At 27.0% G+C, this 22,464-nt stretch overlaps 1 protein-coding gene across 1 annotated transcript in view; it reads right to left on the bottom strand.

Annotated features, from left to right (window-relative positions):
* Positions 1 to 550: 550 nt before the first annotated feature.
* The window catches only part of LOC111630840 (sphingomyelin phosphodiesterase 4-like), a 66,877-nt gene continuing 44,963 nt past the window's right edge, over positions 551 to 22,464 (bottom strand). The window contains exons 15-26 of the mRNA XM_023375004.1: positions 21,193 to 21,338; positions 18,958 to 19,048; positions 17,784 to 17,896; positions 16,462 to 16,585; positions 14,645 to 14,684; positions 10,950 to 11,143; positions 9,714 to 9,932; positions 7,329 to 7,434; positions 5,587 to 5,780; positions 4,354 to 4,572; positions 2,637 to 2,900; positions 551 to 967 (exon numbers count right to left, since the gene is read on the bottom strand). Of these exons, the coding sequence (XP_023230772.1) occupies positions 563 to 967; positions 2,637 to 2,900; positions 4,354 to 4,572; positions 5,587 to 5,780; positions 7,329 to 7,434; positions 9,714 to 9,932; positions 10,950 to 11,143; positions 14,645 to 14,684; positions 16,462 to 16,585; positions 17,784 to 17,896; positions 18,958 to 19,048; positions 21,193 to 21,338 (2,115 nt within the window). The 3' untranslated portion in view covers positions 551 to 562. The remainder of the gene's footprint in view (positions 968 to 2,636; positions 2,901 to 4,353; positions 4,573 to 5,586; positions 5,781 to 7,328; positions 7,435 to 9,713; positions 9,933 to 10,949; positions 11,144 to 14,644; positions 14,685 to 16,461; positions 16,586 to 17,783; positions 17,897 to 18,957; positions 19,049 to 21,192; positions 21,339 to 22,464) is intronic.

Here is a 22,464-nt window from a genome sequence, read left to right as displayed (position 1 = left end):
CAATAACTGCACAACTCATGATAAGTTACTTTTTAATTTTTTCCCCCTTTCCTGTAAACAATTAGTTCTTTTGCTTATGTATTTAATAAAAAATACTACTGAATGTAAATATAAATAAATTTCATATAAACTGCAAATACATGTTTATACTAAAAATTTGTCAAATAAATCTACAAATTAATTATTTCAGTTTTCACAAACTATCTTGCTGAAATTCTTGTTTCTAAATTTTCAAAGTATATTAGGTATATGAATCATTTGGAATGAGAATACTTACAAAAGATACCTTTATGAGGATAAAAACTAATGGTATACAGCACAAAATACTTTCATTTTCCTGATATTGTAGTTTCTACTTTTGCTGTTTGGGAATGTGTTGAAACTTTTGCTTATGGATAGGGCAAAAGAAATAATAAAATTTTTTTGAATTTATAAATACAATAAATGGTAAGCTGTAAAAGTGTTTTGTATATTTTTATGTATTGAATGAAGATAAGTTATTATACAAATAAAGTTTTAATGAGATCTTAAAATGTTTTACATTACATACTTGCTTTAATGTTTATTTATTTTGCAATATGTAAGTACTTTCATCCTGATTTTCTTGTACTGATGATTGATTTTCTACTTCAGTTTCTCTTGTAGAAGGTGATACAACTTGTATATTAGTAAACAAACTTTTAAACACTATAACTATTGTAATAAAAAATATTAATATTAAAATGGCTGAAAATGATCCATATCCATACATGAAAGCAAACAAAAAATAAGCACATAAATATCCCACAGTCTGTTTGTGTGCAAGCCATCTTAAATTTACTCGAGGTGGAAGATGATGTGAAATTTGATGAGAATATTGTCCAGTTTTCTTCATCTCGTAATAAACTGCTGGAGGTGCTAAAATTTGACGGCTTACTTTCCCAAAAAATCCAGGGCGATAATATGCTTCTGAAAATTCTGTTTCAAACTATAAAAAGAAATTTTATATAATTAAAAAGTTTCTAAAAATTGTTTTACTTTATTTTTTGTTGTTACCTTTGCTAAAACTAATAATAGTAATTCAAAAATTTATTCTTTAATAAATTTATTATTAACAATTTAATTGTAAATTATTTGATATTTTTTAAATTTCTTTTGAATATTTTTTAGAATAATATGAAATTCAGTTTTATATCTATTATTATTACTTACAGAAATTCCTTTCAATAACATGTAAACCTTGCAATATAACATTTAAAGGCTTAAAACATTTTGTTTACAAAAAATAATCATAATTAACTATTATCCTAAATCCTTGTCATAATAAGAAAAAATTTTTCATTCAATTACTAAAGTGATTTTAGTAATCATATAACACAGAAGTACAGAACTTGATTATTAAAATTATAACAATTTTTTGATTATTAAAATTTAATTACTATGATTAAAAATTACTGTAATTTCAAGTACAAAACTACTTATTTAATCTGAAATATATATATATATATAAATTCCATTCTAACTACTATCACCTAATACGGGAGTCACCAAAGTATGGCCCACGAGATCAGCTCATCCGACCCGCTGCCACAGTGTGCCACAAATGAGCTAAAATATAATTATTTATATGGAAATATCATAGATTGTAGATAAACTTACACTTATTTTAATTTTTCTACATAGTAAGTAAAAATGCCAAAATTGGTCCAATCTAATTTTGGCATCTTACAGTAATATAATTTTTAGGAAAATCATGAAAAAAAAATTTGGCAACTTTATGCGACTTTGGATATCAGAGCACTTTTTGTGTGAATACCTACAATGAAGTTTCTAAGAAAAGTGATTACGAGCTTGCTGCACTGTTCATGTTTGTGTATTGATAAATATGTTGATTGTCTTTAATTTTTGTGTATTAAGTGTACTATATTGAGCAAAATGGTTATGCAGCCCATGCTTATCATTCTCTCAGTTATCTGGTCCATTGTGAAAAAAGTTTGATGACCCCTGACCTAATACAAGGACAACCATATTCCAGAGCTATCCATTAAAAACATGAGAACAGAACAATCTTTATGTGACAGTTAATTACAATATTCCGCTCCACAAGCTCATTTGAATAGCATTTGTTGTCTACATATATTTGTATTAAAGATTTTATATTTTATAAATTATTGTTATTTGTAGATACAAAAAGCAAATATTTGACAGTACATATATTAAACTCTTTTACAAGATAAATTCTTCCATATCGATCAGAAAATGAGTATCATGCATGTTTTAGATTAGTTGATTAAAAGAAATTATTAAATAAGGCACAAAAAAACTAATCCATGTCATATTATCATATGACATAAATTATTTTATTAAAAAAAAATTAAAAAATTTTTGAAATCCAGGATCATTAAAGAATCAAACTATTATCATTAAAAAAGTACATAAAATTTACTATTTAATAATGATTCAGTTTTATAAATTCCTGGTGTTGATTATACTATATTCTAATAAAATTTTTTTTAATATATAACTTTGAGTAAAATTCCACATATTAGAAATTAGCAAAGATACATTAGATACGATTGAAATCAAGTATACCAGTGCCAGATATATATGAAAATTTTGATAAAATTCATTGCAATATGTACTTACAATGTACTTACCTTTTCATTTAAAAACAAAGATATATGCCATAGTAATCTTACAAGAAATGTTATTTCATAACTTCTAATAGGTTGTAAATCAGGATGACCTTGATAAGAAACTTTGACTTTTCTTAATTTATTTAATATTTGATAACGACCTAGATCAGTTAATTTTGGTTTCTCATCTTCTATAATAGTATCTGGAGGTAAATTAGTTGAAACTTTCTCAAAAGCTTTTGACTGTGATTGAATATGTTGAGAAGAAAGAGTCTGAGGATGAATCTATAATTTTTGAAATAAAATTAATGTATGTTAAATCCAATTATAATTTGTTTGAAACATTTTTTAAATATTATGTATAAAACTAGAAGTATTTTCATATAAGCTAATTAAAAATCACTAAAGGAAATTATTTATTATTAATTATAAAAAGAAAGTATATTTATTTTTAAATGCACACCTCATCAAATGAACAATGTTTGCATGAACAAGAATAAGTTTATTAACCAGGTTCCAACTTAACAACTGCTACTTGTTGGATAATAAGTACAGTAATCACAGCTTAAACAACTTTCATAGATGTTAGTCAGTATATATTTTTTTGAAATTAAAGTTTTGTTCCCGATCTACAAAGGTTTTTTAAGCTGGGTTATCAGGAATTTCAGGCTTGACTGAATTCCAGTATAACAAGAATGGAAAATTCTCACATTTAAATGATACCAAATCAAAAATAAATCAGTCAATCAGAGCAAATAAACATTGGGAATATGATATTATAATTTTGTAAATTGTTGCCTCATTTTATTACAAATTTCATTGTTTAGTGAACATGTTTCATAACTTTTTTGTCATGAAGCATAGCTTTCTATAAAACAAGCCCTTAGAGTAAGAAATACTATAAATTAATCAACCAATTAGAGTAATTTTAGGTTATGAATACAATATTGTTATTTTTTAAGTGACAGCATCCTGAATCAGTTGAACATGAATCTGAAAGTAATGTGAATGTATCTCAATTCAGGGATCATAAATATTGATCAACTGATGTAAATGTTTCATACAAAGTATGCCTATTGCAGACAACATTTTCAAATTTTGTATCTGTCTGTGCAGAGTAGTTTTCATGATAAAGTTAAATAAATTAAATAAAGACAACCTAAACAAACAAGTTATTAATTAGAGACAAAAAAAAATAGAACATAAGATAAAATAAGATTTGATCTTTTTTTCAAATGAATTAAATGAAAATTACTCTCTAAAACAGGAAAGGAATGGATGGAATGGTTCTACAAGCACTTCTTCCATTCATACAATTTTGAAAAATAAGCATAGTCTCTCATAGTCTCTCTTTGCCAGATGAAGATTCATCTGGCAAAACTTCACTTAGCAACAATATGTTTAAAGAATACATTTAGAAATAGTTGAAAAAATAAATAATAAAATACAGCTTATATCAATATTTAGGATAAAACAGGTAGATGCTAAAATATCAAATAAAATCAAATGTAACTGTAACTGTAAAAATTAAAAAATGTTAATAAACCTATATGATTCTTAAATGGAAAATGAAAAAATTCTCTTTAGGCAATAACTATTTACTGATAAAAATCTTTCTGCCTAGTAAATATCTAGAGTTCACATAATTAAAAATTAATCTTTATTTACACATGAGAAAGATTTAAAGTTAAAATGTTAATTTATTAGCTTAATTATTAAAATATAATAACTTTCTTACTTTAAATATTGCACAAAGCTGATCACTTGAGGTCTTCAAATATTGTTCTAATTTTTTATTATCTGCTTGGCTATAGTCTTCATTTCCTTCAATATCATAAGATATTGAAAATAACTGAGTAAAATAAGAGAATAAACCTTTTTTTGTTTCTCCATTCTTATCTAATGTTTTAGCTGAATTATCTTTTGCCTGATTTATTGATATTAACAGCAAATTAATCTGAAATATTATACAATTTTTGTAACAACAATTTTAAATGATATAAAAAAAAGCATTATTATTTTTATAAAGAAAATTAAAACAATATATAATATAATAATAACATGTCTCATATAATTTTTCAAATGATTGTGTATATGTATTCTTTTGTTGATAAACTATTCAAACTGTATAAACTATTTTAATATGAAAGACATTCAAGAAGTTCCTGGAAAGTGATTATTCATAAACAGACTGCTTTACAGGTATTTATAATTAACTGATGTGAGTGTACATTTGTTAAGACTTGTTTTATTAGGTATTCACAACAGTGCATAGTATGTAACTATGCATGGAAAAATTCATCAGTGCATCTTGCTCCATCACAATCATCACTAATTCATTCTGCAAGATCTACCAGTGATCTACCAAGATCTGTTGCAGAAATACTGGCGGTAAATTTTACCACACCCTCTCTATAGTCCAGATTAGTCCCATCAGACTTTTTTATTCCCAAATTTAAAGAAGACATTAAAGACGTTTGCTAGTAGTAGATAGATAAGTGCAGTTTTACAGTGTAATAGCTAGAATCAAAGTGCTAATTTCAACTGGAAGAACTTTGAAGAATGATGATACCTTATGGAAAAATGTTTTAACTTAAATTGAACATATGTTGAAAATAAAGTGCTAAATTCAATTTGCTATCTTTTCATTTACATTTTCTGGAAATTTTTTGAATGCCTCTCCCATATTAAGACATTGAAAAGTCTTTGGAAGGATAACATTTCAACTTATTTTGATTCCAGAAGATAATGTGAAGAAAAAGCATATGTTTCATTTTACTCATTTAATGTCAAAAAACAGATGATTTCTTACTGATTGATAATAAATGAGAAAATTCATAATTTTACAAATAGATCATTATACATTTATATCATATAAATATAACACACATTGATCTTGTAGCCTAATTTTTTTTATTTTAGCTTAACACTATAACACAATTATTAAAATAATAAATAAAATTTGAATTACTTGTTTGCGAACTTCATCTCCAAATAATGGTACAAAATTAAAACCTGGTTCTTCTATTTCTAAAAACTGTTGTCGTAGTGTTCCAGCAACAGTCATATCACGAGCAGGACGTAAAGGAGTACGAACTTCAGTAATGATTGGCCAATTCTGAGATGATGTTAAACGTGACAGAGGTTCTTGCAAAGTGCTTTCCACTAATAAATATTCAAAACAGGTCATTATTACTGTTTTCTAAAATATTTTACTGAATTTTAAATATTTCCTCAAAAATTTATTTATTTTTGATAATAAAATTACTTTCAGATCTTTAATATTTCTTTAACAGTTATCTTAATAAAAATCATTAACTTATGGATTTAGAAAAACAGATTTTCATTACAATATATTATTAGTTATTATTTTTATATTAATTTAAAAACTATTTTTTCAAAGACAACTAGACAAACAATTAATTTAGTACAAATTCAGAAATAATTTAAAAAGGAAATAAACATTTAGAGTAATAAAAATTAATTATATAATTGAGATAATTTATATGCAATTTCAGTTTTATTTCAGAGATCTTAAAATAATCATTATTACTATTAAGATCATCAAAATAATTAAAATGTTCCTATATTGTTAACACACATTTTTACAATAACTATTGGTTTCTAACCCTCAAAAAGTCAGTTTTTAATGTGATAATCTCATACTATGATAACTAGTTATCTATACACTTTAAAACAAAAATTTTCAAAAATATATTTTGTTTTTCAGCTCTTTAATACTTCTAAATATTATATCATTTACAGCATAATGGTATCATCATATACAGGAAAATGTATACAGTCGACCCCCCTATAATTACGNAATATAATATCTGTTTATGTTTATGTAATTTTTCTTCTCAATAAAAATAAATATGACAGTTTCACTAAAAAGTTTTTCAAAATGAAATATTTATGAAATTTGTGTTATGAAAAAACATGATTTATAATTAATTCCCTAAAGAAATTACTTTGCATAACTAAAATTAATAAATGACCAAAAGTTTTCCAAATCTTTATTGGATCACAACTTTTTAAAATATTCTTTTCAAATATAATACAAGGTCTGTCCCAAAAGTAGGTGTACTGATTTTTATTTCAAAATATACAAGAGTTACATGAAACTACAAACAATCTCCTTCAAAGTACGACCCTTGCAAGGTCACACAGTGATTCTAAAGTTTTTCCACTGGTCATAGTAGTACTTTAAGTCCTTTTCTGTAAGGGTGTTTAGTTCATTGGTTGCAACTTTTTTGATGTTTTCCACTATCCCAAAATTATGACCTTTTAACTTGGATTTTATCTTAGGGACTAGGTAAAAGTCACACAGAACTAGGTCCAGACTGTAGGAAGGTTATGGGCATGTGAGGATTTTTTCTTGGCCAAAAACTCTCAAATTGATAATGCTGTGTGAGCTGGCACACTATTGTGGTGCAGCACCCAATCTTCTGTAATGTTCCTGTGGACTTGCTTGATCCGTTTTCGAAGTCATTCCAAGACATCTTTATAAAAGACTTAACTGTCTGTCCTGAAGATAAAAATCCTTTGTGCACAATTCCACTGCTTATAGAAAAAAAAAAAAGCATCCCTGAATCTTTGTGCCATCTAAACACCGTGTTTCTCAATATTCACATAAAACTTGATAGAGTAAAATTGTTCAAGATTTTCCTCCATTTCAAACGTAATGTGATGTGTTAAAACACTATCTTATACAAACAGAAATTGTGCACGTTTGACTTAACCATTCAACTTGAAACAGGTCTACATATGCTGCTAAAATATCTAGCAATGCAAAAATACCAATTAATGATGTATTAAGCTGCACAGTCATTAAATAAAAAATCAGTACACTTACTTTTGGGATAGACCATGTAAAATGTGATAGAATTAGTTTAATTTATTCAGATTAATGTATGACTTATAAAAAATTATAATTTTTATATAACAACTATGCTGTCAACTCAATAGTACAATCTTTGAAAATTTGTTGTGGTATACATAGTTATTAAATTTAGTTTTTTTTTTTCGTTAGAATGTATTCAAATATATAATTAAAAAAATTGAATAGTCAGATAAGTATTACATTCAGTAAATAAGCAGAATGATAATATCCTGAAATTGTCAAATACAAAAACAAATATTTTATAACATATAACTACTCTGTCAAATCATTCTGCTACCATTCTTCTTGTATTACCTTTGATTACTGTCTACAGTTTTACATATCTTAAACTCTCTATATATTCTTTTGATCTTTTATATTTCTTTTTGATACAATCCACATAAATTGCAAAAGCTTATCTCTAAAGACAGTAGTCTTTGCTATTTCTTATTTTATCAAAAAGCATCTATTCTTATCTAATAATGACACTTATTTCTCAGATATACTTCAACCTTGTACTTAGTGTTATAGTGCTATTCTATATTCCAATCTTTCACATTTATCTTCATTGTCTACTAGACATGTGTGGTGTCAGGTAAATTATATTAGAACTTTTTCTCAGCTTTATCTATCTAACTTTTCCATTACAGTAATAGCAAGTTACATAACTAATGTAGACCATAGACCTTTACATAACTTGAATTTTATGTAAGTTGAATTTGTAAATTGCTTAAGTGTAACTATGTAATTAATAACTCAATACTGTATTTATTTTATGTGTACTGTACATGTGTAAAAGAATTGTTTATGAGAAAGAGTGCCCAGTACGCTTGCGTACGTGTTTACAATTAGACCGAAAAGTAAAGGATTAGCAGAGCAATAAAGTAATAAATCGGTACATTGTGAAAGAAACGAAGAGTGAGAGAGAATGAATGAATGAATGAATGTTTGAAATAGAATAATTCTTTGTAAAATTACATGTTACTCTAATCAAATTTTTTCATGATTTTTGAGATTTACATTTTGTGTAACTGAGAATTTATGTAAGTTGTGTGTTACATAACACAGGATATTACTGTATATGAATTCCTTTGCTGAATCAGTTACTTTTTTTTAATCCCAGCACACCTATGTTCTCAATCTGTTATCTGAATATATCTCTTCTTTTCAAAGCTTTAATATGTATTTTGCATTTTGCATACCTAAGAGCTTTAGATTCATCATGTATTTAACTGTCTCTATAAATAGATAAATGACTTGACAAAATCCATTAAGCTTTCAGTATTGATATTAAAATGTCATTATTGGACATTATTATTATGATGAACATTATAACTATAACAATACATATATAACTATAACTGAACATTATTATATAATATGTCATTAAACATTGAGATAATTTGCACAGATTACCCATCAAGTCTAAATGCTACAATAAATATAATCATTTCCAGTATTTTTGATAAATGTGACATAATACTGTAGTAATTAGAACTGTCATTTCTCTACTACAATATTACATCTTATATTAACACATTTTTCTAATAGAAATTAGATAAAATTTATTTGCACTTGGATTTACGCATAAGACTTAGAAACAATATAAGACAAATTCTGTAAATTATGAACATTCTTATAGATCTAAAGTTTTCTTTTTATGTTAAAAGAATATTTATTTTATCTAATAAATGCATTGACTATAAATATATACTTATATAATTANAATGAATTAAATGGAAATTACTCTCTAAAACAGGAATGGAATGGATGGAATGGTTCTACAAGCACTTCTTCCATTCATACAATTTTGAAAAATAAGCATAGTCTCTCAGTGGATGAAGATTCATCTAGCAAAACTTCACTTAGCAACAATATGTTTAAAGAATACATTTAGAAATAGTTGAAAAAATGAATAATAAAATACAGCTTATATCAATATTTAGGATAAAACAGGTAGATGCTAAAATATCAAATAAAATCAAATGTAACTGTAACTGTAAAAATTAAAAAATGTTAATAAACCTATATGATTCTTAAATGGAAAATGAAAAAATTCACTTTAGACAATACTATTTACTGATAAAAATCTTTCTGCCTAGTAAGTATCTAGAGTTCACATAATTAAAAATTAAACTTTGTTTACACATGTGAAAGATTTAAAGTTAAAATGTTAATTTATTAGCTTAATTATTAAAATATAATAACTTTCTTACTTTAAATATTGCACAAAGCTGATCACTTGAGGTCTTCAAATATTGTTCTAATTTTTTATTATCTGCTTGGCTATAGTCTTCATTTCCTTCAATATCATAAGATATTGAAAATAACTGAGTAAAATAAGAGAATAAACCTTTTTTTGTTTCTCCATTCTTATCTAATGTTTTAGCTGAATTATCTTTTGCCTGATTTATTGATATTAACAGCAAATTAATCTGAAATATTATACAATTTTTGTAACAATTTTAAATGATGATATAAAAAAAAAACATTATTATTTTTATAAAGAAAATTAAAACAATATATAATATAATAATAATATGTCATATATAATTTTTCAAATGATTGTGTATATGTATTCTTTTGTTGATAAACTATTCAAACTGTATAAACTATTTTAATATGAAAGACATTCAAGAAGTTCCTGGAAAGTGATTATTCATAAACAGACTGCTATACAGGTATTTATAATTACCTGATGTGAGTGTGTACATTTGTTGAGACTTGTTTTATTAGGTATTCACAACAGTGCGTAGTATGTAACTATGCATGGAAAAATTCATCAGTGCATATTGCTCCATCACAATCATCACTAATTCATTCTGCAAGATCTACCAGTGATCTACCAAGATCTGTTGCATGAATATTGGTGGTAAATTTTACCACACCCTCTCTATAGTCCAGATTAGTCCCATCAGACTTTTTTATTCCCAAATTTAAAGAAGACATTAAAGACGTTTGCTAGTAGTAGATAGATAAGTGCAGTTTTACAGTGTAATAGCTAGAATCAAAGTGCTAATTTCAACTGGAAGAACTTTGAAGAATGATGATACCTTATGGAAAAATGTTTTAACTTAAATTGAACATATGTTGAAAATAAAGTGCTAAATTCAATTTGCTATCTTTTCATTTACATTTTCTGGAAATTTTTTGAATGCCTCTCCCATATTAAGACATTGAAAAGTCTTTGGAAGGATAACATTTCAACTTATTTTGATTCCAGAAGATAATGTGAAGAAAAAGCATATGTTTCATTTTACTCATTTAATGTCAAAAAACAGATGATTTCTTACTGATTGATAATAAATGAGAAAATTCATAATTTTACAAATAGATCATTATACATTTATATCATATAAATATAACACACATTGATCTTGTAGCCTAATTTTTTTTATTTTAGCTTAACACTATAACACAATTATTAAAATAATAAATAAAATTTGAATTACTTGTTTGCGAACTTCATCTCCAAATAATGGTACAAAATTAAAACCTGGTTCTTCTATTTCTAAAAACTGTTGTCGTAGTGTTCCAGCAACAGTCATATCACGAGCAGGACGTAAAGGAGTACGAACTTCAGTAATGATTGGCCAATTCTGAGATGATGTTAAACGTGACAGAGGTTCTTGCAAAGTGCTTTCCACTAATAAATATTCAAAACAGGTCATTATTACTGTTTTCTAAAATATTTTACTGAATTTTAAATATTTCCTCAAAAATTTATTTATTTTTGATAATAAAATTACTTTCAGATCTTTAATATTTCTTTAACAGTTATCTTAATAAAAATCATTAACTTATGGATTTAGAAAAACAGATTTTCATTACAATATATTATTAGTTATTATTTTTATATTAATTTAAAAACTATTTTTTCAAAGACAACTAGACAAACAATTAATTTAGTACAAATTCAGAAATAATTTAAAAAGGAAATAAACATTTAGAGTAATAAAAATTAATTATATAATTGAAATAATTTATATGCAATTTCAGTTTTATTTCAGAGATCTTAAAATAATCATTATTACTATTAAGATCATCAAAATAATTAAAATGTTCCTACATNATTTTGGAAATGTTGAGTCGGATTAGTCTAGAATCGATTAATTTTATGGAAGAAAATCTTTCAAACAGCCGTAGTCCGTAAACTTGACACGTGTCGGGTTGTGATTGGAAGGATTCGTAAGAAAGCGGATTCCTAGAGAATGGAACGTATCTCTATCTTATAGGGGGGTCGACTGTACTAAATTTATTGTAGCTACTTAAATAATTTCTAAATTTAATATTTTAATCTAACATATCTGTTTATGTTTATGTAATTTTTCTTCTCAATAAAAATAAATATGACAGTTTCACTAAAAAGTTTTTCAAAATGAAATATTTATGAAATTTGTGTTATGAAAAAACATGATTTATAATTAATTCCCTAAAGAAATTACTTTGCATAACTAAAATTAATAAATGACCAAAAGTTTTCCAAATCTTTATTGGATCACAACTTTTTAAAATATTCTTTTCAAATATAATACAAGGTCTGTCCCAAAAGTAGGTGTACTGATTTTTATTTCAAAATATACAAGAGTTACATGAAACTACAAACAATCTCCTTCAAAGTACGACCCTTGCAAGGTCACACAGTGATTCTAAAGTTTTTCCACTGGTCATAGTAGTACTTTAAGTCCTTTTCTGTAAGGGTGTTTAGTTCATTGGTTGCAACTTTTTTGATGTTTTCCACTATCCCAAAATTATGACCTTTTAACTTGGATTTTATCTTAGGGACTAGGTAAAAGTCACACAGAACTAGGTCCAGACTGTAGGAAGGTTATGGGCATGTGAGGATTTTTTCTTGGCCAAAAACTCTCAAATTGATAATGCTGTGTGAGCTGGCACACTATTGTGGTGCAGCACCCAATCTTCTGTAATGTTCCTGTGGACTTGCTTGATCCGTTTTCGAAGTCATTCCAAGACATCTTTATAAAAGACTTAACTGTCTGTCCTGAAGATAAAAATCCTTTGTGCACAATTCCACTGCTTATAGAAAAAAAAAAAAGCATCCCTGAATCTTTGTGCCATCTAAACACCGTGTTTCTCAATATTCACATAAAACTTGATAGAGTAAAATTGTTCAAGATTTTCCTCCATTTCAAACGTAATGTGATGTGTTAAAACACTATCTTATACAAACAGAAATTGTGCACGTTTGACTTAACCATTCAACTTGAAACAGGTCTACATATGCTGCTAAAATATCTAGCAATGCAAAAATACCAATTAATGATGTATTAAGCTGCACAGTCATTAAATAAAAAATCAGTACACTTACTTTTGGGATAGACCATGTAAAATGTGATAGAATTAGTTTAATTTATTCAGATTAATGTATGACTTATAAAAAATTATAATTTTTATATAACAACTATGCTGTCAACTCAATAATGCAATCTTTGAAAATTTATGGTGGTATCCATAGTTATCGAATTTAGTTTTTTTTTCATTAGAATGTATTCAAATATATAATTAAAAAAATTGAATAGTCAGATAAGTATTACATTCAGTAAATAAGCAGGATGATAATATCCTGAAATTGTCAAATACAAAAACAAATATTTTATAACATATAACTACTCTGTCAAATCATTCTGCTACCATTCTTCTTATATTACCTTTGATTAGTGTTTACAGTTTTACATATCTTAAACTCTCTATATATTCTTTTGATCTTTTATATTTCTTTTTGATACAATCCACATAAATTGCAAAAGCTTATCTCTAAAGACAGTAGTCTTTGCTATTTCTTATTTTATCAAAAAGCATCTATTCTTATCTAATAATGACACTTATTTCTCAGATATACTTCTGTACTTAGTGTTATAGTGCTATTCTATATTCCAATCTTTCACATTTATCTTCATTGTCTACTAGACATGTGTGGTGTCAGGTAAATTATATTAGAACTTTTTCTCAGCTTTATCTATCTAACTTTTCCATTACAGTAATAGCAAGTTACATAACTAATGTAGACCATAGACCTTTACGTAACTCGAATTTTATGTAAGTTGAATTTGTAAATTGCTTAAGTGTAACTACGTAATTAATAACTCAATACTGTATTTATTTTGTGTGTACTGTACATGTATAAAAGAATTGTTTACGAGAAAGAGTGCCCAGTACGCTTGCGTACGTGTTTACAATTAGACCGAAAAGTAAAGGATTAGCAGAGCAATAAAGTAATAAATCAGTATAGTGCGAAAGAAAGGAAGAGTGAGAGAGAATGAATGAATAAATGAATGTTTGAAATAGAATAATTCTTTGTAAAATTACATGTTACTTTACTCAGACTTTTTCATGATTTTTGATATTTACATTTTGTGTAACTGAGAATTTATGTAAGTTGTGTGTTACATAACACAGGATATTACTGTATATGAATTCCTTTGCTGAATCAGTTACTTTTTTTTTAATCCCAGCACACCTATGTTCTCAATCTGTTATCTGAATATATCTCTTCTTTTCAAAGCTTTAATATGTATTTTGCATTTTGCATACCATTTAGATTCATCATGTATTTAACTGTCTCTATAAATAGATAAATGACTTGACAAAATCCATTAAGCTTTCAGCATTGATATCAAAATGTCATTATTGGACATTATTATTATGATGAACATTATAACTATAACAATACATATATAACTATAACTGAACATTATTATATAATATGTCATTAAGCATTGAGATAATTTGCACAGATTACCCATCAAGTCTAAATGCTACAATAAATATAATCATTTCCAGTATTTTTGATAAATGTGACATAATACTGTAGTAATTAGAACTGTCATTTCTCTACTACAATATTACATCTTATATTAACACATTTTTCTAATAGAAATTAGATAAAATTTATTTGCACTTGGATTTACGCATAAGACTTAGAAACAATATAAGACAAATTCTGTAAATTATGAACATTCTTATAGATCTAAAGTTTTCTTTTTATGTTAAAAGAATATTTATTTTATCTAATAAATGCATTGACTATAAATATATACTTATATAATTAATTGCTATACATTAAATAAAGTTAGGTTTATAATGACAACAATTATTATTATAGCTAAAATAAATTAAATTATATTACCTTCTTCAATCATTGAACTTAAACCTGGTTGAGAGAAGACCTGTTAATTAGAATTTGTAAATTCATATAAAATATCAAATATAACAGATTATTTATAAAATCAAAAAATAACTTCTAATACAATAATTTATTTTTAATATTATTTTTCAGATACTTTAAAAATTTTTCTATTCAGGCTTAAAAGTCATAAGAATAAAAATGATATTGAAAAAAGAAAAAAAAAAATCTAATAAAATGAGCTAATAAGATAATATATTCCTATCTTAATATATAGTAACAGGGTAAATTGCACAATGTAAGTTATATCTTCAATTACTTAATACAAAATTATATTAAATGCTTCTATGACTTAATAATAAACAAAATTTAATCAGTTAATCAATTAAATATTTAGTTCAAACACAACCAACAACAGACTTATCATATACTAACCTGTTTATTCAACAATTAAACTTAGCAACACACAAAAGATCAGTATGCATTTTGATAACAAAAAAATGTCTCCCTCAGCTGATTTTAACTCCAGAGCCCTTTCAACCTTTAAAACCAGCTGAGGAAAACAGCATTGTTTTTTGTCGTCAAAATGCATATTGTTCTTTTGAATATTGCTAAGTTTAATTGCTTAATTGTTGAATAAACAATGGCTAGTATATGATAAGTCTGTTGTTTGTTGAGTATGAACTAAATGTTTAATTGTTATCTAAAATACAGATAAAAGGCATTTGATATATGAAGATACAGTAGAGCATCAATTATCCGACTCAATTGGGGACTGGGGTTGGTCAGATAACTGAAAAAATGGATAACCGAAAAGTATGAAAAAATACATTAGTATAGTATATTAGTATATCCCATATAATTAGTATATTAGTATATTGTTATTATCCTACTTCATGTTGAATTTTCATCAATGGGCGTATTCAAAATCTCAGCATCAATCCAGCGAAATGCTGCTGGAAGTGATGCAACTGCTGGCATTTTCTAGAGAACACAAATGCTGACTGCCAGGAATTTCGGGAGAGAAAAACAATAAAAAAGGCGAATGATGTGGACTTCTCCTTTACGTTAAATGATTTTTTAACTTCTTTAATTAGAACAGATTAATGAAAAATACAAATTTTGAAAAGAGAAATAGAGATAAAGATACAGTAAATATACAATAATAATATTCTATTAAAGTATTAACCGAATATTAATTTATTCAGGATTTATTCATCAACAAATAAATTAAATTCAAAATTGGCAATGCAAAATAGAGCTCTTAAGAGCCTTATGGTGGCTGCCATCTTGTTTGCTAGCTCATCCAGCACCGAAAAAGACGCTTGCAGTTTGCTGCCAGCGCGCTGCCAGCAATCGGAAAGTTGGCTGAGATTTTGAACAGAGGTGCTGAGAGGCGCTGGCAGCACGCTGAGATTTTGAATACACCCAATGTTAAGCCTAACAAAAATTTTTTTTCAAATAATAATCATTGCTATTGTATCATTAAAAATTATTTTAAAATTATTTTATTGCTCACAAAACAAACAACCACTCAGAATTAGAAAATTAAGCCTCGTTTAAATACTGTCCTCCCTTTCATGGTCAAGCCAGTGTTGCCAGCTAAAACACGCAAAAATAATATTAAAGTACCCAAGACATAGATAAATATTGTAGTGCCACATCACTAGCAGATATTTGAATTTGCCGACTAGAATGCGGTCAGTTAACTGATGTGATGGTTGATCGGGGGTCAAATAATTGATGCTCTACTGTATATCATACTACATGAAAATTTAATCAGATTTAGCATTCATAATTACTTTATCATTCAGTATTACCTTTGTAACACGAAACAACATGTAAGCATTTTTTGGAGAAGTCAATTCCATACGAAGAAATCGTGGTAATAATTGTTGAAATATTGTTGTATAAAATAATAAATTTTCTGAAATAAATTTTTGCCTAAAGTAAAACAAAATAACAATCTAAACATTTGCAAATGAAATAAAAATTAACAAAAATTAATTAAAATAAGAGTATTTCAGAAATAGATAAGATATTTCTATTATGTTAGAGTTCTTACATTAACATATCACATATTCTTAATAAGATTGTCATAACAAATATTTAATGATTTGAAATTAATCATGTAAAGAAAAAAATATTAATAAAAATAATAATATGCTCCATTTATATTTTATTTATATGCTAATTCTTAATCAAAAATTTCTGAAATTGTAAAAATTTTATTTTAGTAGTTTATTCAATTCAATTTATTAAATCCCTTTGTATTGCATTTTAAGCATAAATTTAATATCAAATGTGCTATGTGATACATTTTATATTAAAAAACAAAGAAATTTATATAAAATTATTATTATTATATTATAATTATTGTCAATTTAATCACATCCAAACAATCAGTAAACAGAAAATGAACATGACAACAGAAAGCTGGAACATATTTCAATACTTAACTGTAACAACTACAGCAGTTTTCCCAGCAAAGAATTGGTTATTTGACAAACATTTTCAACTCAATATAAAAGCCTGCCTCAGATCAAATTGAGTTGAAAACGTTCATTAGATAACCAATCCTTTGCTGGAAAAGTGCTCTAGTTATTACAGTTAATTATTCATCAGAAAATATGTATTCATAATTGGCCATAAATGTTAATGTGCCAGATAAAAACAATAAAACAACTGTATATTATTTCACTCAACCATTTCAACAATGTTTTTAGCATAGTGATAGAAAGTTAAAAATATGAATCAGAATTTTATTTATCATGCAAAAACAATAAATGCATAATTATAACTGTTATATATAATAAAATTGATAAAATAAAAATAATTTTTGTCTTATATATACAATAATTCAATATGAACACAAAGTATATAATAAACTTTGTGTTATGCTGATTAATAAAATCAAAATATCAATTGTAGAATTTTGTCGGATGGCAATTTTATGTAAATTAATTTGAAGACAGTCTGTCCAAAACTGGGAACCACCATTTATTCACTTCTAGTGTTCCAGAATAGAGTTCCAGAGTTCCGGTTAATTTACAAAATCAAAATAAATAAATATATACTATAAAAAAATTATATAAATATATAAAAACCAGATTTTTAGTAATAAAAAAATTTAAATATTTACCATCTTGCCACCTTAGGAGTTTGTCCTTGTTCTTCTTCTTTAGTCAAATGTTTGTCACCACTTAAGTTAGTATATCTCCAAGGCTGAATATAGCTTAACCAAGTTTCTAATGGCTATAAATAAAAATAAAAATTTAACTTAGAATTTTACATATAAAAGATTCATCTAAAATATATAAATGCTTATAAAAATCCAAATCATTATACAAGATTCTATAAAGAATTTATGAAAACACACTGTGTACATGTGTACAATAATACACTTTTGAAGAAGGAATCAAATTTTGTAAATTGACTAAAAAGTAGCTTTTATTTATCATAAGTGTGAGTTCCACAATTTTACACATTTGTCAGAAATTTGTAAACAAATTCGACAGCAAAACAATCCCAGGAAGAATTAGAGCAGAGGCTACAATTAGTCATAACAATCCAATGGGAAAATTAACTCATAAGCATCAACTTGGCACCGTAACTGTCAACATTGAACGAACACATGACGCTTTTTCTCATGATAAGGGAATAAAAGAGAAAGTCACCCGAAGCTTGGGGGAATGATTAATCAGGACAACAATCAGTAGTTGTGTGCATTTCATCTCCCGGACTTCCATAATCCGGACTGGACCAAGAAGAGGAGAAGGCACCGGTTGGAAACCCATCCGTGACAACGACCCATCCACATGAATGAAGTTCTCCACATCGATTCTCCAATACGCTTGAGAGGTATTTAAGGGGGCTGAAACTTGTAAACTCTCTCTCCACGTAAAGTGCATTAGAATAGGAAATTAGAATGCATTTCGTAAGAATTTATTGTTCAAATTTGTAACCGCATTTATCCACTTCAATTTGTAACCGCATTTATCCATTTATAGATCTGTATTTTCTAGATTTAGTTTATAATAAATTTTATATTTTGTTTACGTTAAAACCTGTCTTTCGTTTGTCTACGGATCCCTGACGACTTACCGACACACTACCCACTTGATTTGCCCTCCTAGCCATCCAACAACCTCGAGATCGAGTTTTACCAGCCTGTGCAGATTAAGTGGTCAGAAGGGATTAATCCCTGACCCCCTGCTTATCTCACATAAGCAATAATGATTCTGGTTATTTCACTTCTGGATTCTTGACATTTTTCTATTACATTTATGATTATATATTTTGATAAACATACTTACCAAACGAAATGATGCATCCAATGGCCATTTATCAAACGTATGACGAAGAAATGTGTACAATCTTTTCTGTACAAACTGTTGTAAAACTGTGCTATAAAAATTTTCCATTATTAAAATAATAAATCAATGTTTTATATCTAATACATATAATAAATCTATTTGAAATTATAGTTATTCTGGCTAATCCAAACTAATTTTGTTTTTATGCTAAATATTCCAGTTAAAAATAAAAACAACCACAGATTATTTTTAAAAAACATGATGAATTTATAAAATTAAATTAAATTAATTAATAATACATACTACACATTTTAACATAAATAAATGCACCAAATATAACAACATTTTTAAAAATATATGCATTTGTTTGTAGTCCTATTCAACACTAGAACACCCAAACATAGCCTACTCCCAACAACACTTGAGTGATCAATTTTGTTTTTGGCCATTTTATAACATTAAATGTTACTATTTCATGTTTTTTAACTTGTTTTAATGCACTGTAATTATAATTTTAAGTTTATTAATTATGAATGTCTATAGATGAAAATTTTTTTAAGATAAATATGTCTTTTCACATGTTACAGGGAAGGGTCCTGATATATTATACAGATTATTTTGTGATTAGGAATGTGTCATGTATGAACTTCTTGCACGCAAATCAAGTTACTTTTGTCTTTTCTTTGCAAAGTCCAATTTTGCAAGTCTTTAGTTGGCAGCTTTGGACATAGTTGTATCACTACTATCTAGCAGGAATGATGGAGATATTGGATGCTGAAGTCACAAATTCTTATAAGACACAACTAACTCTTAAAAAGTTTTCATCATGAAAGACCATCAAGAGATCTTGGATCCAATTATGATCTTGAACAATGTACTACTGTATGTGAAATGATCATAGCCAGATCAAGAATGTTATAGAAAACGTGTATGGATCAGTGCCTTATCATCGGTCTAGCACTGTACTATACCTTTGAATCATTTGATCTATTACTATACCACATTTGGTTTCATTATATTAATAAAAGCTGACTGACTGACTGAGGTGTTTTCTTCTTTTCTTCCTCATTGATCATTACATTTGAATGCATACTGCTAAGAATATGCAAATTATTTTTGAATTTTTCTTAGTAAGAGTAATATCCTCTATCTTGTAAATAACAGCAGAATGAGAGTTCTTGTAGCTTTTTTTATAAAGGATAGGACTTCCTTCAAGCTTTATTCAAACTACCAACAATACCTGTATTTTTTTTTTCTTCCAGTTATCTTGCCAGCTTGAGTGATATGAAGAAATCATCTGATATGACATTTTGTCCCATGTTTAGGAAAGGTTCCATAAAGCAAAGAGTATCGTGATAATTTAAATCAACCAAATCAAATAAAATTTAAAAGATAAAATGAGATCTGCAGATCTCATTTTATCTTTTCAATTCTATTTGATTTGTACATCTTATTTTATCAGTCAGACTCAGAATTGCACTCTTGATCTGAGTATTCACCTCCATACTGAGTTCAAGATATATCTTGCTCAGCTTTCAGAATTTTATCTCCAGTAATATTATGCTTGGGCAAAGGATACATAAGCAATGATCTATAAAATATCAAATGCAACCCAACTCAAACAGACATGACACTATGTACAAGGAAACTTTACAAAAACTGCAAGTTTAGATCTGGCAGCTATGCCCCTCAAAACTGGTGATGCAGCAGTTATCATAAATACTATACTTCTTTAAGTTATAAGTGATAAATTACTGAACTTTTATCATTAAAAGTACATGAAAATCTTGTTAAAGAAGGGGTGGTCATTTGACCTCTGCCGGGCACCAACGGTAAATTCGGTGTTATCTTAAAAACTTTATCCTGGAAAACAATGATTTCTAGTCAAAAATAACTTTCCCTAAAACAATTAAGTCATAAAATCTCAGAATGATACTAACAAAAACAGAAGCACAAGTTTCCTAAAATTACATTTTTATAACTTAAGTACTGAATTACACATTTAAAAAAAATCTATTTCTATCTATTAGTACATGTTCTGACCTCAAAAGACCAATTTTTGAGAAGTTCTATACTTTTGTGGAGCATTTTATAAACTACTACTATACTTTTCATCTTGTATACCACCATTGTACAAAAACAGAAAATAAATTTTACATTTTTATAATAATAAAATATTAGATGAAACATAATTATGTTTTCAAAAGATTTAAATTGCACTACATAAATAATTACCATTTTAATATTTCCATTCCATTCATTTGTTCATAAGCATATCCACTAGTTGAATTAATTGGTCTAGCACTGTTAGCAAAATAATGAAGATATTTAACGAAATTTCTAACCATTTGCATATGATCATGAGATGGTATAGGATGTTCCTAAATAAAGAACAGAATATACTTCTTGAAAAAAAAAGTTAAATAAAAAAATAATTTATTTATCTATTATTGAAGTTAAAATATTTCAATACTAAGTATTTTGAATTTACAGTATATTATATATATATATACAGTAAAATCTCGCTAGTCTGAACACCACTAATCCGAATGTCCACCTAATCTGAACATGTTTCAGTCAGCAGAGGAAATTTTCTCTAACAAGAGGTCCAATTAAGGGTGCTCCCTTTTCTCTTTCCAGAGTGACAGAGTGAACCACATGAATAAGGCTTCATCAAGCTTGTTGAATGTTGAGGGCCTTCCAGTTTGTCAATTTTCAACTGATTTTTTTGAAGTAGAGGCACAAAACTGCTTGATCTTTGTGTGTTTTTTTCCAGTTGGTTATTGTGGCCTTGTTCACTCCAAACTCTACTACCAATTTCATTGCATTTTCACCCTTGTCCAGCCTTTTCAAAATGTCCAGCTTATCTTTCAACGTAAACATTGTATGTTTCTGTTTCATGGCCATTGCAGCAACAGACTAAACTAAACTAAAATAATATAGAGCAAAGAGTTTTCAACATCCACAATTAAGCATGCTAACTCATACAGTAGCATCAGTCAACTGATTGGAATCCTGGACTGTGTATTAAAAACAATATTCTTTACAATTAAAAATTTTTAAGGTAAACAATGAAAGCAGGTTGCCATTTCAAAATTACAAAACTTGTTTTTGTTAACTGTTTGCACCCTCTATTGAGTACAAGTCAGATGAAATAAATGGTGGGGCACTGTCGTCATTAATGATGTTGGATCTATATAAACCAGACTTGTTTTACTGCTTACTTCTGCATTATTTCAATTACAGTAGAACCTCGATTATCCAGACTAATTGGGGATAAAGGTAGTCTGGATAAGGAAAAATTCGGATAATCGAAACAAATACTTTAATTTGTCTTTTAATGATAATACAACACATTTTCTTTTCAATGACATATGGGTAATATTAAAAATAAATACTTTATTTAAATCGTGATCAAATTTTCAAGAAACAAACGTTTGTATTGAATTTGGACTACTACTAACCGGCGCTAACAGACTACCTATTGTTTAAAAGGCCCTCTGGTGG

This window comes from Centruroides sculpturatus, unplaced genomic scaffold, assembly GCF_000671375.1.
Source record: "Centruroides sculpturatus isolate CEXI.00-Female unplaced genomic scaffold, Cexi_2.0 scaffold6, whole genome shotgun sequence".
NCBI classification, from domain to species: Eukaryota; Metazoa; Arthropoda; class Arachnida; order Scorpiones; family Buthidae; genus Centruroides; species Centruroides sculpturatus.
This window is presented reverse-complemented; position numbering and strand designations above follow the sequence as displayed.